General features: G+C 39.2%; 1 protein-coding gene across 1 annotated transcript; it reads left to right on the top strand.

The window, feature by feature from the left end:
* The first annotated feature begins 4,657 nt into the window (after positions 1-4,657).
* On the top strand, positions 4,658-17,345 carry FUNDC1 (FUN14 domain containing 1). The gene is made up of 5 exons (XM_068534039.1): positions 4,658-4,834; positions 5,581-5,737; positions 9,044-9,119; positions 14,020-14,148; positions 15,847-17,345. Exons 1-5 carry the CDS (start codon positions 4,807-4,809, stop codon positions 15,922-15,924), a joined length of 468 nt encoding a protein of 155 aa, XP_068390140.1. The 5' UTR covers positions 4,658-4,806; the 3' UTR covers positions 15,925-17,345.
* Positions 17,346-18,680: the final 1,335 nt, after the last annotated feature.

Here is an 18,680-nt window from a genome sequence, read left to right as displayed (position 1 = left end):
AGTCTCTTAGTGTGTCTGTCTGCTCATACACCAGTATCACACTGTTTTAATTAGTAACTTTAAAAAAATTACATTTTCATGTGTGGTCAGGCTAGTCCTCTCTCATTGCTCTTCCTTTTAGCGTTTTCCTGGCTATCTTTGCTTATTTTTCTAACCAGTACTCTTTTATCACTACTGTGACCAAGCAGGCCCCTATGGTGCCTTCCCAGGACAGACCCCTCCCCCATATCCTCCGCTTTAGCCCCTGTCTGAAGTACCTAGATAATAGGATCTGCTGCACATTTCTGGAGTTGTTTTACAGATGCAAAAGCCCCCACCGAATGGAAGAAATTAACTACTTGTGTATCTGCTGCACATTTCTGGAGTTGTTTTACAGATGCAAAAACCCCCACCAAATGGAAGAAATTAACTACTTGATGACCATGAGCATGTAGTCCTCAGACCTACTGGTGCCTAAGGATTGATAATGTTAACCCCTGTTACCTCACCATCAACCAATCAGAGAATTGTGCACGAGCTGATCACTTACCCTAGGACTCCTCCTCCCTCACCTTGCCTTTAAAAATGCTTTGCTGAGACCCATTGGGGAGTTTGGGCTTTTTGAGCATTAGCCGTCTTGGACTACTTGTATGGCACCTTACAATAAATGCTGCACTTTCCTTCACCATGTTACCAAGTCCAAGCTCGCTCTGCTCACTGCATGACAGGCCAATAAATCGGGAGACAAGGTGTTGCGGCAAGGAGTAGTGACTTTATTCCGAAAGCTGGCTGACCAAGATGGCAGACTAGTGTCCTAGAGTGTCTTATCAGTGACTGGATGCTAGTTTCTTTTATAGAACAGAGAGGGGAGGAGGTGAGGAAGTAAAATAAAAAGGCCATAAGTCTTGCAAAACATCTCCTGGTTTTGGCCAGCCTCGGGGAGGGGATATGTTAATTTCTTCTTTTCTGCAGCCATTCACAGGTGGGCAGGGTCAGGGTGCTTCCCTGTGAGCTGAACAAAGGCACTTTAGTTTAACATTCAGGCAGAGGGGAAGGGTTTCCCCAGGCAGGCCATTACATATGCCAATAGCTATAGATAGAACAAAAGCAATGGAAAGCAAAGGTCAAAGTAAAAGAAACAGATCCAACACGGAGTCAGATTTTGTTCCTTCCCTGTTACAACCACAACCTGGTGTCAGTTGATTGGCTTTACTGCGTGCAGGTGAGCAGACCCAAGTTTGGTTCAGTAACAATACCTTATAAACCATTTAGTTCTGAAACCAAGCAGGATCCTGTGGGGCCCTCCCTGGTACAAATCCTTTCCATGCCCCCCATTTCTTGTTTGTAGGAAATAGGCTTCATTCAGCCTCCTTGACCTTCCCTGAGTTCCAAAGGGCAGATTCAAACAGTTGGCTAATTAGGGAAGGAAGGGGATGTAGAAACAAGGGAGGAGCGGTCAAGAAACAATAGTGCAGACTCGGGGCAGGGTCCTGGTTCCTCCTCAAGGAATATACATAAAAATACCTTTGAGTTCTGCAGGAACTAACGCCCCCACCCAGGTGGAGGATGGTAACTTCGGGTAACTTTTGCCTATAAAAACTTCTCCCCTGGGGCTTCCCTGGTGGCGCAGTGGTTGAGAATCTGCCTGCCAATGCAGGGGACACGGGTTCGAGCCCTGGTCTGGGAAGATCCCACATGCCACGGAGCAACTGGGCCCGTGAGCCACGGCTGCTGAGCCTGCGCGTCTGGAGCCTGTGCCCTGCAACGGGAGGGGCTGCGATAGCGAGAGACCCATGCACCGCGATGAAGAGTGGCCCCTGCTCGCCGCAACTAGAGAAAGCCCTCACACAGAAACGAAGACCCAACACAGCCAAAGATAAATAAAAAAAAGAAAGAAAGAAAGAAAAAATTAAACCTTTAAAAAAAAAAAAACTTCTCCCCTAAGACCATAGGGGAGTTTGGGGTTTTTGAGCACAAGCCACCTGTTCTCCTTGCTTGGCCCTGCCATAAACCTTTCTCTGCTCCAGACTCTGATGTTTTGGTTTGTTTGGCCTCACTGTGTGTTGGGCACATGAACTTGTGTTCAGTAACAGCCAGCAGGCTAGAATCAAGTCTGCAACATAATCCATTCCAGTTTATCAAGTCTTAATGCTTTTTTTTTTTAGCAGAAATTGAATAAATCACTTGCAATAAAACTGTAAATACAATTTGGTAAACAATTTTTTCATTTAAGCACTTTCCTGGTATTACAGTCTTTTTAAACATAACATTCCATAATTTCCATAACTATTCATCTACTGTTGGGTACTTTCCATTTTCCCTATTGTTTCTATTCCTTTTCATTATGAAAAACAAAACAAAACAAAACAACAACCCTGCAATGAGTATCTTTATGCATAAGAACTCTTTAAATAGTTTTCGGCACTGATCTTTAGTGGGATTATTGAAGTGGAATCTTTAAAATTGTGGATACACATTACTAAACCTTCTACCTGTTTACACTCCAACAAGCTAGTTCATGCAGCATCAACTTTGCCACATTTTTCTCATCAGCAATTGATTACCTCAGTACTTTGAAAGGTCACTTACAGCATTATAAGTGCGCAAATGTGGGGTGGGTGGGCTCCATTGTGTTGGGATTAGTGGTAGCCAATGGGGGAGGCTAGATTGCCCAGGGACTGAATTGTTCTTCTGTTTGTTTGTCTGCTTTTTGTTTTCTCAATTCTGACTAAATTGTTTTTAACAAATGAGGTTTCCAAAGACAATGAGGAAAAGTGGAGATCAGGAAGGAATAGTTTCTTTATAGTTTCATTATGGAGTAAACAGAAAATGTTTTCTATTTCAAATAAGTTACTCATAAACTTTTGGAACACTACCCATTGAAAAGCTGGAGGCTACGTGAATTATGTTTTGGTACAGTTGGTACCAGTGCTAAGATATCAGTGTTCACAATGAAAATGTTTATTACTGCTGACTGAAAAAAACAGAAAACAAAAAACAAAAAAAAACCCCACTATTCAAAGTGGGAATTAAAAAAAAAGTCACCCGCCTTGAACCCATCAGGAGGATCAAAGCGCCTTTTAAAGCCTGTGTACACAATTTACACATTAAACCACTCGTCACTGAGCCAACAAAATGACAGTTTTTTCAATACTGGGAAAGAAAAAGACTCACACTAGAAAAGTATATTATACAACCAACTTCCTTGAGGTAATGGCAAGGGCATATCACCGCAAGAAAAAAGGGAAGAGCATTAAAAAGTTCCTTCTCAGCCCTTAAGTCCTTTAGAGAAATGATTGCCTTTTAATTCATTTTTGGACATGTTTTGGATGCATTTTGGATACAAAGGTCTATTCTTTGGCATCTTAAGAGCACTGTTTTGTTTCTATTTTCTCCCCATTTCTCCATAATCGTTTGATTCTAAATACCATTTCCATGACAGGAAAGTGGCTTCTTTTTGTAGTTGGCAGATATTGCTAGAAGTATATGAAAGTGTCATTTGGATGTCATTGGCCCAGTCAACCCTCTTCCAATTTGTAATTTTGCTCTTTCAGTTTGTATTTTTCATTTCTCTTTTCTCCTTTTTTTCTCTTTCAGTGGCCCCATCATTTACTGTTTCTCGTATTCGTTAGCACCTCATTAGGAGTGGGTAGGCAATGGGGAGGAAGGAGTGTAAGAACTCAAACCTGTTAACTCTTGGAAAAAATATTTCAGTTAAGATCTCTGAAGTTATGTCCCTTAAAGTTATTTTGTTTCCGAAACGTGTAATCTTACACAAATTGAAGACTAGCATCTCCAGCCAGTCTTAGAATTGTATTTTGGGGGGGCACAGGGTGAGGAACTTGAATCAACCCTTGCATTTAGAGCACCAGGACGTGAAAAGCCAAGTGCAATTATGTAAGTCAGTATTGTAAATAATACAACCTCTACCAGAATTTCTTGTTTTTTCTTCATCTCCATATTCTCGGAATAGGAATACTGATAGGGCTGTTTCAATTGTACAGCGAATGCGGGTGCAATGCAAGTTCAAAACAAGTTTGGGGGCTGGTTTACGTGAACCTGAGTTAGCTGCTTGGCAATCAACACGGTTTTTCATTCAACAGAATCTCGTGGGGCTTCTGGGTGAAGAACTTGCCCTTGTTCCTGTCAGATTTAAATAATAAAAATGATGCTTAAAAATGATGTGCTCTTGAATAACTCGTGTCAGGTCAATTCTTAGGCCTCCCTCTTCCTCCTCGGGTTCCTGGCAGGAAACGCGTGGAGAAGGAGAGGATGAAAACGTTCCAGTTCCCAGCTGCACCGCGTTAGAAAAATTTTCCATCCGTTAGTTGAGCCCTGGACTGCTTGAAAAGTGTGGTTTGAAACAGGGTTTCTCTTATCTCTTTTTAAAAGCCTCTTTCTGGCATAGTGTTACAAATAGCAAGCGGGTTTTCGACTTAACCACCATGTGACGCCCCCTCCCCTCCAGCCCTGAGGCTCTTTAAAACAAAATAACCAAAATTCAGGTTCTGGAAATTCTAGAGGGGGAGGGGTGGGAAACCAGGCTTGCGGAGGGCAACGGACTACAATTCCCACAAACCTTCGCGGGCTGGTATCCAGCCTGTCTCTCCCCTCTCCCCTTCCCCGCGCCCCTGTGCCCTGCGCTTGCGCGGAAGGCCCTCCGCTTAGAGGAGGGGGCGGGGACAGGACTACGCGCCTGGAGGAAAAGGAGGAGGAGGAGGAAAAAAAGAGACCATAGACTTCCACCTGGGCCTAGAGCGGTTCTTAAAGTAGCGGGGAGAGGCGGGCGGGTTGGGACCACCTTCAATACTGGCCGCCGGCGGTATCATGGCGACCCGGAACGCCCCTCCCCAAGGTGAGCGGCCGGGGCCCGAAGTAGTATCTTAGAGACGGCTCACAGCTCTCGACCTTGGCTCGGGGGTGCGTCTTCCTTCCTCTGTCCCAGGGTTCCTGGGGGCTCTGTTTGCTTGAGGCAACCCTTTGAGCACCCACTTCGGACTAGACTCGCTCTCCCCTCTCGGACCCTCGCCCTCAACACAGCCCCACCTCCTGCCTTACCTTCACCTCCGGCCGTTCCTGTCCGTCTTCTAACGTTTTTTGGTTGTTTTGTTTTTTTTTTAAGTCTTGGTTTTGAAATCATTTCTTCTTGTCGGGCCTCTAACCGGTTCCGTCAGTGGAGGACCCCCCACTTCTTTCTCCCACTGATGAAAACGGACCCTGCACTGACCCTGAACCTGAGATTTGGGGGTGACCTTTCATGCTGTGAAACTCTGAACTGACCCGCTGAGATTGGGGGGAGACCCTGCTGTGAAACTCTGACCTATCCCTACTGAGATTTGGGGTGCGGGGGTGACCCCTCTGCTGCGTAACTGACGTTGCCCCGGCACCCAGGCCTGTCTCTGGGCCTTTGGAAAGGAGATGCATGGCCCTTGACTCTCAAGGCCCTCGTCTCAGGGATTGGGTTTACGAAACTTTGTTTCCATCTGGGCGTTTTTAGCTGTATGCCAAATGTAACAATGAGTCGTAACAGATGAAAATGTACAGGGCATTTTTAACTTTCGGTTGACTGTAAATTTGTTGCTTTCATTTTTTGCTTTGAAGAATATGAAAGTGATGATGATTCTTACGAAGTGTTGGATTTAACTGAGTATGCAAGAAGACACCACTGGTGGAATCGAGTGTTTGGCCACAGTTCCGGACCTATGGTAGAAAAATACTCAGTAGCCACCCAGATTGTAATGGGTGGAGTGAGTGGCTGGTGAGAAAAACATCTTTTTTTTTTTGTTAAATTTCACTGGGAGCCTGACTGCTGCCCTTCTGAATCTGGGCCAATTACGTGCTCAGTCGGTGGCTTTACACTGTTAATCCCAGAAGAGCTGTACCTTGAGGCTTTTCTCTGTGGTATGATTAGTGTAATCAACACTCAGAGACTGTTGGGTTTCAGTGATATCCTCCTCCACCCTCCACTCTTCCCTCCTCACCCTTCCTTTGATTCTTTGTATATTTTCGCCCATCTCAGATTTCACAGATACAGTGAATCTGATTCAGTGACAGTGGGTAAGGAGGGAAAAATATAGAAGAGTTAATTATATGTAAATAATTTTTACTTGTTCAGTGCTAACAACCGGAAAACCCTGGGAGAATTCCCACAGTAAAAAACTGGTCTCCAGGATTATCAGCCCTGTGGAGAGCAGTGTAAAATTCTCAGTAAAAAGTACTGATTATGATACAGATGATTCTAATTTGGATTACGACAATACTTTGAAGAAGAGTTGTAGATTGGGCCTTGGTTGGAATTAAAGGACTGATTGCTTACTCAGTAATAATACTGTGGAGTACATTAAGGGGGAGAGGTTAATAAGCATTAACCTAACCAGTTAACATTTCAGATCACATGATTATATAATTGCTACTGCAGATGTAATTCTGTTATTCTTAGACTAAAAGATTAGCCAAATAACAAGGGTCAGAAACAAGTTTGACTCTTTATTTTGAAAATGTTCATGACCCTAGAGAATTTCTGAAGTTAGTGTACGTGCTTAACTTGTGAGTAATCATTTATTTCTTAGATTCTAAGTTAAATTCATCCTACATTGATTTAAATATTTACATATGTAAACTCAGTGAGTATAAAATGATTTTTTTGATTTGTGTTTTACTTGCACCTGGGAACAATGGTGCACTCTTTTATGCCTCTTTTTTAATAAATGCCATTTTATGGTAGAAACACTCACTGTGAAGATACTGTGACAAAGAGGTGCAGTATTTATTCATGATGTGTACTTATCAGTGCTGCTTATGAAAAAAGCCTGCAGTTAGATGCCTGGTCAGAGCCCTGGTTTTTCAGATGATTTTTCACAGGCCGGTGGTACCTTGATGCCCACAGTTCAGGGCCTGGCCTTCTGCTTAAATAAGCTCACAATTTGGTGCCATGGGTGATGGGTTAATGTGAGTCAAGGCCTAAAGCCCCACCTTAAAAGAGACTAAAAAATAATTGAGCAATAGAATTAAATCGTTGTGTGTTTTCTCCTTGTAGGCTGAGCTTGGTGAGAAGCCCAATAATTGGCAGAAGTTTGCTTGGAACGCCTAGAGGCAGAAGAGGGGAAGTTAGTAGACCCATTTTAGTGGCTCATGCCATCAAGCAAAGGATAGACATGCTTGTGGAGCACAGGCTCCAGGATACTGTTAAGACCTGGCTGCCGCTTGCCTCCTCTGCTCCCTTTTCTGAGTCTTTGTTGCTGTCTCCCCTACTGAGGGACACATATGTTTGAACTGTAGCCAGGTGTCAGCCTAGGAGCTGTGTAATAGGGCTCTAATATTATACAGGTGATTTGTTGCAATGACTTCAGATTCAGTGTAATAAATTTTTGCAATTTTCTTAGGGTATGAAACTGATGTTCTGTTGTGGCATACATTAAGGAGGAATGGTTAATAGATGTTAACGTAACCAGTTAATAACTCAGACCAATTCAGGACGTGAATGGGAAGCTGAGGAGATTATGTTTAGCTGTAGGTAACTATAGGTTCTTGATCATAATAAGAAATTAAAACTGATAGCAGGATGGGTGGCTGCTAGGCGAGATGGGAGGTGTGAAGATTAGCTAGAGTGTCCTTAGTGTGGTCTGGAAGCAAGGTAGTGATACCCTTGAGGATGGAAAGAAGACAATCAAATGATGTTTTGGCGATACTCGAGTATATAGAATTGGCCGTCAGTTGGACCCCAAAGGCAATGGAGAAGGCAGCCTGAGATGAGCATGAGGTAACAAGCCTAGAGAATGGTGCAGTCACTTACAAATTGGGACCTTAGCAACAGCTGGTTTGGTTGGAAAGATGATGTTTGCTTTGGGACATTTTGAATATTTTGTTCTGGGTGGCAAGAGAAGCTCATCATTTAATTGGAAATGTAAATTTTCCACTTACGAAGGTGTATTAGTTTCCTAAGGCTGTTGTAACAAAGTACCACAACTAGGTAGCTTAAAATGAGAGACACTTATTCTCTCACAGGTCTGGAGGCTAGAAATTTGAAAGGTGTCAAAAGGGTTGGTTCCTTCCTGGAGGCTCAGGGAGAATTTGTTCCATGCTTCTCTCCTATCTTCTGGTGGTTGCCAGCAATCCCTGGCATTCCTTGACTTGTAGACATATCACTCCAATTCTGCCTCTGTCATCACATGGCTGTCTTCCCTCTGTGTGTCTCTATGACATATTGGATTTGGGGCCCACCCGACTCCGGTATAGCCTCATCTGAACTAACTACATCTACAATGACCTTATTCCAAATAAGGTCACATTCTGAGGTTCTAGGAAGGACATGGGTTTCGGGGGTGACACTGTTCAACCCAGTACAGAAGGCTGGAGTTGGAAATCTGAGATTCTTTTGCACACTGGGTCTGGAATACTTAAGGGTTGACATCCTTACAGGATAGATGAGACAAAACAGGTTTAATATAGAGATAGAAATAGATAAGGAAGCCATGAGAAATGTGGGCTGAAGTATAGTCGTGAAGGTGGAACTCCAGCTGGACCTTAAAGGGTAGGAAAGTTTTAGATAGGTAGAGCTAGGTAGAAACCCCTAGAAACAGGGAGGTTAATAGCTTGAGCAACAGTGGTGACATATTTGGAAACTGATTGGGTTGGAGCAGAAGGTTTGGATAGCGTGAGAGTCGGCCAGGTGTGTGGAACATCTTGAGTGTATTAAAAAAAACAAAACAAAACTAAGCACTTTTATTATGAGGAATTTCAACTTAATACAAGTGTAGAAGGAAGAGTATAATGAACCCCTGAGTACTCAACATTCAGTTTCAGTAGCCAGTCTTTTTCCTGTAAATTCCCCCCTTCTTCTCTCCATCCCTTATTTTGAAGCACATCTCAGGCAATTTAGATTATGCACTTTTGGCTAGTCTGTATAACGGACGGGAAACATTGTGGGTTTCTGAGCGGGTAAGGGACATGATCAAAAGAACTGGGAAGACATTAAGATTTTATTAGGAAAGCAATGAAAAGTAGAAGGGAGAGAGTTTAGTACATCATTGATTGTTCTCATCCTTTGTCATTTCTTCCATTAAAGGTGTGCAGGATTTTTGTTCCAGAAAGTTGGAAAACTTGCAGCAACTGCAGTAGGTGGTGGCTTTCTTCTCCTTCAGGTATGTCAGAGCTTTCGGTCCTTGCCTCTGCTTACATATGTAGCCCTTAGGAACTGAGAAAGTCAAGTTTAGCCATTTTACTCCTGTCTATTTTAATAGAAGATGGAATTTCTCTTTTAGGCATCAGTTTATGGAAAGACTAAAATGAGTTTTGAAAGCTGGCATGTGTCATGAAAAGCATCTATTTAAATACTTCTGAGGTTTTTTAAGCATAGTTTGATCCCAGCTATTAAAAACACAACTGTTAAAATTTGAGGTATCTCATTTTTTGTTATTATTTACCTAAATTTTCCTTGAAGCATCTCCCTAGAAAAATAAACATTTCATCAATAGCATAACCTGTTCATGCTGGCCATTTAAAACATATATTTAAAATTCACACACACTCTCAAGAGCCTGCTGTATAAAAAAATAAATTAAATTAAATTAAAAAAAATTCACACACTCATACACAATATATAAAATTCAGGAAGTCTCTTTCCTGTTTCCTAGCCAGTTTTCCTTCCCAGGGGGAAATTCTGTTAGCAATTTCTAACATGTTTTTTAAAACTAGGGAACCATAGTAATATAGAAAGTGGAAAACTGGGTTTAAAAAAAATCATTCATAATCCTATTTCTGAGGCAAGTGGATTTGAAATTTTAGTCTTGTTCATGTTCCTCTAAGTATAAGGTTCAAAAATGCTTTGCTGTTAGAGGATGTTTATCAGGATATTATCTGGCATTCATGTCTGTTTGGCATATATTTTCCCAAAAATACCATTCCCTGAAGATCAAATATAGTAAATCCTAAAATTGAAAATTTCTGGGAATGAATGTTAGCAACAGTTTTAAAGATACAGAAATCTGTCAGATTTTAAAAATGATTGATGGTCATAGCAACCAAAATCTGACTTCAGCACCTAAGCCATTGATCATGTAATAACCAGTGTCATTGCCTGAAGTACAAAGGGACTGGATTCATATGTGTTAAGCACAGATTTTAAGTTGTTTACTAAGCAGTTCAAAAACTATATATATATATATATATATATTTTTTTTCTCTTGGTGGTATTATTAGGGGTAATTGCTTATTACTTGTGGTAAGAGGTAAAAAGGAATATGGTTCATATCTAAATTTAGTCCTTTGGATGAATATGCCAGTATTTGTACAAAGGAGAATTTTATTTAAGCTGATTTTTGACTTGGGTTTATATAGAACCAAGAATTAAGATATTTATATAGTTATCGAGAATCAAGATATTGAATTCTATAGCTATTTTGAAAACTCAGTTGTCATTTCTGTTTAGTGGAAAAGGGTACTGGACCAAAGCAGAGTTCCCTAAAATGTTCACAGATAGAATTATACATTTCAATGTAAAGGGTACTGGACCAAAGCAGAGTTCCCTAAAATGTTCACAGATAGAGAGAATTATACATTTCAGTGTACGCTGCATGTCAGTTTTTCAGAAGTCCGTTTCAGTCCACTTGATATGTACCCTTCAAACCCACGTTTTGCTGTTGCCACCTTCTACTTCGTGTCTAGTCCACATATTGTTTGAAGTCACTGATTAGAAGAGCATGAGAGCTGTCAGCATCAAACCAATTTTTCCCACAAATATGACTTACCTTGAAAACTCAATAGAAGGAAACAAAGAAGAAAAAAGAAACAAATGGCATTTAGGCTAATTACCTATTATTTAGTCTCGCTTCCATATTTTTATTACCTTTACTTATATTTAAAGATAAATATTAGTTTGCTGACAACTTAAAGCTTTTCTAGTAACTCAGGTGTTTTCCAGTAGATACTTACCACACTGCCATCTTAGAACATACAGTGGTATATAAATCTTTTAAATTTATTTTTTAGTTTTTTTGAGTTGTACATGCCCATAATTCAGAGGGTCAAGTACATGTATAATGCTCATTACAGATTAAGGTAGTTCTTATTCATTTATTTTTGGTTGCATTGGGGCTTCATTGCTGCACGCAGACAGGGCTTAGTTGCTCCGCAGCATGTGGGATCTTCGCGGACCAGGGCTCAAACCCGTGTCCCCTGCATTGGCAGACGGATTCTTAACCACTGCGCCACCAGGGAAGTCCCTTAAGGTAGTTCTTTGCCTCCCTCGCTACCTCCCCATTTTTCCCTCCTCTGAGGTAACCAGTTTGAACTATTAGCTGATTCTTAAGGTATTTATTTCCTTTTTCCTAAACAAGTGAATTGGACATTTCTTTATCTTTCAGTTTGAGGTATTAACTGTTGGCTTCCCGTTATGGAATATGGGAATTTAGCTGTGATGTATTGAACTTCTGTGTGCCCCACCCCCCCAACCCCCACATCATCTGAGTATTGTTATTTCATAATTGTGTTAGATCATTACCTGGAGTTCACTGAGCTCTGGAATCTGTAAATTAATGTCTTTAACCATGTTCAGGAAGGTTTTGGCCATTATTTCTTTAAATATTTTCTCCTATTCTTTCTTCTCCTTCTGAACATTACTCTGATTGATGCATGTTGGGCTCTTTGGTAATGTTCTGAGGTTTTGTTCATCTAGTTTTTCAGTCTTTTTTTTCAGATTGTGTAATTTCTAGTGCTCTAGCTTCAGGTTCACTGACTCTCTGTCATCTACCTTCTGCCGTTAAGGCTATCCAGTGAATTTATTTCAGATATTGTATTTTCCAATTCTAGAATTTTCATTTGGTTCTTTTTATATTTTCTGTATCTCTGATGAGATTTCTTATCTTTTCATTGATTACAACTGTAGTTTCCTTTACCTCATTGAGCATAGTTGAAGTACTGCTTTAAAGTCCTGTAAATTTCAATATCTGGGTCATCTCAGAGTTGGCATCTGTTGTTTTTCTTTTGTGACTAGGCCACATTTTCTTGCTTATCATATCAAATAACTTTGTATTTTATCCCTGGGCATTGGGAATGTTACGTCGTGGAGAATCTGGGTTCTGTTTTATTCCTCCGAAGTTTCGTAATGTTTTGATTTTAGTAGGCAGTTAACTTGGTTAGACTCAAATTGCAGAGTCCATTTCACCTGTGGTGGATAGTGGCTCAAATCGCAGTTTATTTTTTTTTAAGCCTTGGCCAGAGTGCTTCGTTATGCCCCATGAATGTGTGGTTCAGAACTTGGGTAGAGTTTACACATAGAATTTGGGGCTCCCTTTCTCTAGCTGTGTCCTTTCTGGCAGCTGTTATTGTCCTGGGCTCTGCCCTCTGGTTCTTCAGGCCAGAAAGGTGGCATGTTTTCTATTGAACTTTTAGCCACCCTGCAACTGCATCATGTCCTCAGGATAAAGCCAAAAAAATGGGCAACTTACCGTACATTGGTCTCTTCCTACAAGTTTCAACTCCTCTTCAAAATCTGCTTCCTTTTGTTAATTCTGGAGCCCTTGTGTTTTAACCAGGGTTTATAGTCGCTGTCTATGGGAGGGACCTTAAAGTTCATCATCCCCTCCATGTATGTGACCCAAATTGCCATGTCAGGTATTGCCAGGAAAAGCTTTCACTTGCCATTTGGTTTCATTACCACTTTGTTTTGCTGAGGCTAGAGTTAGAAGTGATAGAAGGTGAGTAAATATAGGGATAAATGCAGATAAATAGATTCTTCTATGGAGTCATTCACAGTGAAAATGGAACCTAAGATTCCCAGCCTATTTATATAAAATCAGATATTTTTATTTTTTCAAGTATTTTATGTGTGGTTTATACTTAAAGTGATGTATTAAAAGATTACAAAGGAAGCATAAGCTTGGTAGAAGTGATTTATAATGGTATACAAGGCTCAATTGTTTACTACTCATGTGATTCTTTATATGTTGATTGTATTATTCGGAGGGACTACCTTTACTGACTTAACACACACACTGTTGTTCCTGCTCAGATTTTGCAGTGTCTCAGTAGCACCATATGAGAGTTTTTCTTAGGGTTAGTAGGCATTTAGCCGTAGTTTTATTAAAAGGATTTATGGCATGAAGGTTGTGTAGAGCATATTTTCTTTTATATTTCACTTTCAAAAGCAATTACCAGAAAGTATTCTTAATTTGACTAAAGAGTCAGAGTTAGTGAAGAGCCTTTATCAAGCTACTTTAGTGACCTAGTAACTGATTGGCTACTGATCTCTTATAATTAAACATCTCTTTAATTAAAGGTACTTTTTTATTAGCTGTATAATCTCAGTAGTCTCTGTGCCTTTTTAGCTAATTCTCAAATTCCAAACATTATGATAGAATTATAGAATAGTTATAATACAATTTTTGGAATCTTTTCCCATTAAGTACTGTACTTCTCTTAACATAGTGTTCATCACATCTAAGTAATTATGTATGCTTAAGTCTGTTTTCCCTAATGGACCATAAGCTCTCTGAGGGTGGGGACCTACGTCTCCCTTGTTCTTGGCCATAGCTTGGAGACCTAGAACAGTGCTTGGCACAGAATAGGCACTCACTGTCTGTTAATGAATAAATTAGGGGATGAATTGTGATTTCTTACCCATAAGCTTCATACATTTCTTGAAATCTAAATGTTCATATATTGTATTAGCAACCTAGTTGGTTTAGAATTAACTTTTTTTTTTTTTTTTTAGAAACAACAATGTGATTTTATTTATTTATTTATTTTTTGGCTGTGTTGGGTCTTTGTCTCTGTGCGAGGGCTTTCTCTAGTTGCGGCAAGCAGGGGCCACTCTTCATCGCGGTGCGTGGGCCTCTCACTATCGTGGCCTCTTTTGTTACGGAGCACAGGCTCCAAATGCGCAGGCTCAATAGTTGTGGCTCATGGGCCTAGTTGCTCCGCGGCATGTGGGATCTTCCCAGACCAGGGCTCGAACCCGTGTCCCCTGAATTAGCAGGCAGATTCTCAACCACTGCGCCACCAGGGAAGCCCCTAGAATTAACCATTTTTATCAAATTTTTGCAGATTGCCAGTCACAGTGGCTATGTGCAGATCGACTGGAAGAGAGTTGAAAAAGATGTAAACAAAGCAAAAAGACAGATTAAGAAACGAGCCAATAAGGCAGCACCTGAAATCAACAATATAATAGAAGAAGTAAGACAATGTACATTTTTGGCTCTTTTTTTTTAATGAATCTCAGTAGAAAATGTGACTAGGGATTATCTTCTTTAAAAAAAAAAAATTGGTGTTTCTGGTCATGTCTAGAGTGTTAAGTAAAATTTGGGATCAAGCCACCATTTAAATCACTCATTATTTTTTATAGTTGTTAACTAAAACTACCTATTTTTTTTTTTTTTTGAGGTGGAATAGTTTGAAAATGTATATATTATTTTATTAATATATATTAGTTTTATCGTGTTTTTATGTGAATTTTGCCTATTTTCTTCTTATATTCTGTTTAGAATTGAATTGAATGCTCCTTTGCCTTTATTTTAATTCTGTCCTTTTACTTCCCCCAACTTTTATTTTGAAAAATTTCAGATCGGTTGAAAACTTGAAAGACAAAAACAGTGAATACCCAAATACCCTTCACCTATTCATCAAATTGTTTACGTTTCACAACATTTGCTGGTTGTGTGTGTGTGTGTGTGAGATTTACCCTTTTTTTTGTTTTTTCCCAAACTGTTTGACATCATGTCTTTTTATTCTTAAATACTTCAGCACATATGTCCCAAGAGTACAGATATTCTCCTGTACTATTACCATTACCCTTATTAATCCCCCCAAACTTAACATGATACAATAATATTTCCTAATATACAGTTCATATTACAATTTTTCCACAAAATATCTTTTACATCTTTTCCCCCCGATTAAGAATTACATATTGCATTTGGTTCTCATGTCTCTGAAGTCTCCTTTAATCTTAGGTGGTCCCCTCATCTGTTTTTTTGTTTTTGTTTTTCTGTCTTTCATGACACATTTTTGAAACATCTAGGCAGAGTATCGTACAGTCTGGCTTTGTCTGATTGCTTCTTCATGATTTTATTTGGGTTAAACATTTTATCAAGGTGTTATTTTTTTGATCCTGTGCATTTTTTCCTACTGGCTAAGTGAACTGACTGTTAATAAGTATCATTGTGCATGCTGTGGGAATTTATTAAATCATCTATGTTAATAACTTGCTGAATGGACCATTTATTCCAGCCCTATAGGGAGATTTCTTTTTACCTGTGAGAATTTTGCTGTCCATATGCCTGTTATCTCAGAAGCAGGAAGTTTAGTGGGCCTGGCTGGGGGCTCTAGGCTCCTTCAGTTTGTAACGGACAGCCCTGGCATCTTGCCTGGTTGTTGGCACCTGCAATAGTAGGTATACAAGAATTTTTGCTGAATATTTACTGAATTGAGGAAAACATCTGAAAATGGTACTTAGCTCTGGATTTAATAATTAAGAGTATTTTTAAGAATTTATATCTTTTCTTTTTCTTATTGTGGTAAAATATACGTAACATAAAATTTACCATTTTAACTTTTTTAAGTGCATAATTCACTGGCATTAAGTACATTCACACTTTCGTGTAACCATTACCACTATCCATTTCCAGAACTTTTTCATCATCCCAAGTAGAAACTCTAACCATTAAGCAGTAACTCCCACAATCAACCCCTCTCCCCAGCCCTTGGTAACCTCTGTTCTACTTTCTGTCTTGATGAATTTGACTATTCATATAAGTGGAAATTATAACAACATTGTCCTTTTTTTGTCTGTCTTATTTCACTTAGTGTAATGTTTTCAAGATTCATCCATGTTGTAGCACAATTCAGAGTATTTTTCTTTAAACTTTGTTTCAGGCAACAGAATTTGTCAAACAGAACATTGTGATATCCAGTGGATTTGTGGGAGGCTTTTTGCTAGGCCTTGCATCTTAAGGCTATGAAGGTTCTATCACAGTGGAGTCACCTCTGAGAAGAGAGATGGTGGTGACAAGATGGTCTCAGCATTACCCATTGACAGATTCTCCAGGATGACAAGAAACAACTAGCTGGACAGTACCAAACTCACTGCTTAGCATTTTGCCATCTGAAATTTGGGAGATTAGTACCTGCTATAAAACAATCTATATGGGCTGTGTATAATAGTATTCCTGAGCAAAACATGGCTTTCATTATTTTCTAAAAACTTGCATTTGTTTAAAATTTGCCTATAAAACACCACCGTTGGATGTAGATATGGAGAGAGAAAAAAATCTGTTGGCTGTGTTCCCCAGTGAAGTATCATCCTCATTTTATTTCAATAAGATGTTCTCCATTGTGCTTTTTAGTATAGTGCCAATAATTTAAAACTGTATTATAGCTTCAACAGTAGGGCTGACTTATTTTTAAAGATATGTTTGCAATAAACTGAACAACTGTAATGCCCTTTTATGGAAGGATTTACAAATAATAGAATTATCAAAGATATTAAACAAATTGAATACCATTTTTTAGGTTGTTTTTTCCTGCAATTCTTACTTTGCTTACTATGTAATAACTGTAGTAAATGCTCTTCTAGGGAAATACATGTCTAAAGCTCTTTTTCTTTTTTTTGATGTCTGTAGTTGTAAAAATATCTTCTTGTATATAAGCTTCTAATTTTTTTATTCATTTGTTTATCTTGGCAGCCTGGGTAGAATTAATTATTTTGAGGGTACATATAGTTGGGTCACTGATTCGTTTTATTAACTTTGAGTGAACCTTGTTTTTCATTTTAAAAGATCCTAATTATTATTTTGACCCTTTCTTTACAAAGAGGTAAAAATCACCTTAAAATACTTAGTAGTATAGTATGAATTTATTGTCTGAAGAACAGTGATTTTCTATATAATCATGAAATTGTAGTTTAAAGAGAATCATCTCTTTGATCTAGTCTGAGATGTAAATGCTGAGGCTTTCAGCTTTTTAGGTAGCATTTTATGTTGGTCCCAACACTAGGCCAGTTGACTTGTTTCTCAGGGCCGATATCACACTCCCTCAGAGGGTCCTTGGCCTAGACAAGCTTTTTGTATTGTTTGTTTTGTCCAGAGTTCTACGTTGGAATTGGGAAAAACAGCAGAACAGCGTGTGTTGGAATCTTCAGATTGGAAAGACTTTGCAGATACTCAGACTATCTCCTTTTGATAGGAAGTCCCTATAGTATTTTTTGTGTATTGTAAGCATAAGCTATTTCATACTTTCAAGATTGTTACTGTCTGTGTGCTCTCATTTTTGTAAGACTCCTTAAAATTGAATGTGGGATTGATCTTCATTTTCTTCCTTTACTCACAGCACCTCAGATAAAATGCTAAATAAAACTCAGACTTTCTTAATATGAAGTGATTTTGCTTATAAATACTTAATTTTTCTTCTTTGAGCTTTTCTCTGTTTCTGCCTTGCCTAGCTTTTCATTACTGTGGAATTAACAGGGAAAAATATTCTACGTTAGGCAGAACCTGGGCCGTGCTTCTGTGTGCCATATCTGCGTGATACCTTTCATCTGATGCAGTGCGGCAGGCTACTGTGGGAGGCTCTAGGAGCTGGCTCAGTTTGTTCATTTTGGAAATATTTATAGTGTCTGTTCTGTGTATGATACATTGGGAAAGTGGGGGGCACAGAAATGTCTGCCCCCAAATAAAGACTAAATATTCCTATACGAAAAGTTACATGCTAATATAGGAGAACCTGGCGTATGATTTAGTGGCAAATGAGTTGTAGAGGTAACTACTTTCAGAGTCCAAACATGAATGAAAAGTGAAAAAGAGCACTTCATTTTTTACCTATACGTTTCCAAGTATTTGTTGATTTGTTTGAAAATATTTGTATACCAGTGTAAAATATTACCAGCTCTCTCCATACGCTCTCCTCTCTGTTAGTGCCCCTTGTTCTGCCTCGTGTCCGTGCCGTTTCCCCACGAGGTTGTACGCTACTTGAGGCAGTCGTGTGCGGTGTTAATTAATCTATAACTTGTGACACACCCTGTGTAATGCTTCGCTCACCATAGGTATTCAGCTGATGTTGTGAATGAGTACGTGAAAAGCATATTACTGTGCTAGAGTTGGTGTCAACCTATAGGAAATCTTCTCAGTATGGCAGCCCCGTGAATCAGAAGCTCCATCAGAAATGACTTGGTGGGGCTTGGCCTGAATGAAAAGCCTATAGCCTGCCTTTGTCTAAAATGGGGATTTTTATGTTGGAGGGCATAAAGGTTGTTTGCAAGATTTATTAAAACTTGAGTATGTGGAATATAGATATTTTGTGGCTTAGAAGATTTGTAGGGACGTTTTGACTGATTTTTATTTTTTATTCTTAGAGGCCTCCCCAATCTCCCTCACAAAAAAAGATGATTTTTAACATTTTCTTATTTCAAATGCAATATGAATGAAATATGTTTATTATAGAAAATACATCAGCATAAAGAATATATAGAATGTCGATAATGTGATGTACCTAGAGATAATGATTGTCCATATTTTGATACATAGCCTTTGGAATTTTTTCTGCATATATATGAATACATATTATGTGTATTTTGTATAAAAATTGTCATAGTTTATGTACTCTTTTATAAATAGCTATATTCACTTATAAATATCTTTTTATAATAGGTACATTTATGATGACAGAAAGATACAAGTGCCCACCCTCATCCCCTTTTATGAGACAACCATTAT

This window comes from Eschrichtius robustus, chromosome X, assembly GCF_028021215.1.
Source record: "Eschrichtius robustus isolate mEscRob2 chromosome X, mEscRob2.pri, whole genome shotgun sequence".
In the NCBI taxonomy this organism is placed as follows: domain Eukaryota; kingdom Metazoa; phylum Chordata; class Mammalia; order Artiodactyla; family Eschrichtiidae; genus Eschrichtius; species Eschrichtius robustus.
Note: the sequence above shows the minus strand (reverse complement) of the source record. Positions and strands in the feature narration are given on the sequence as shown.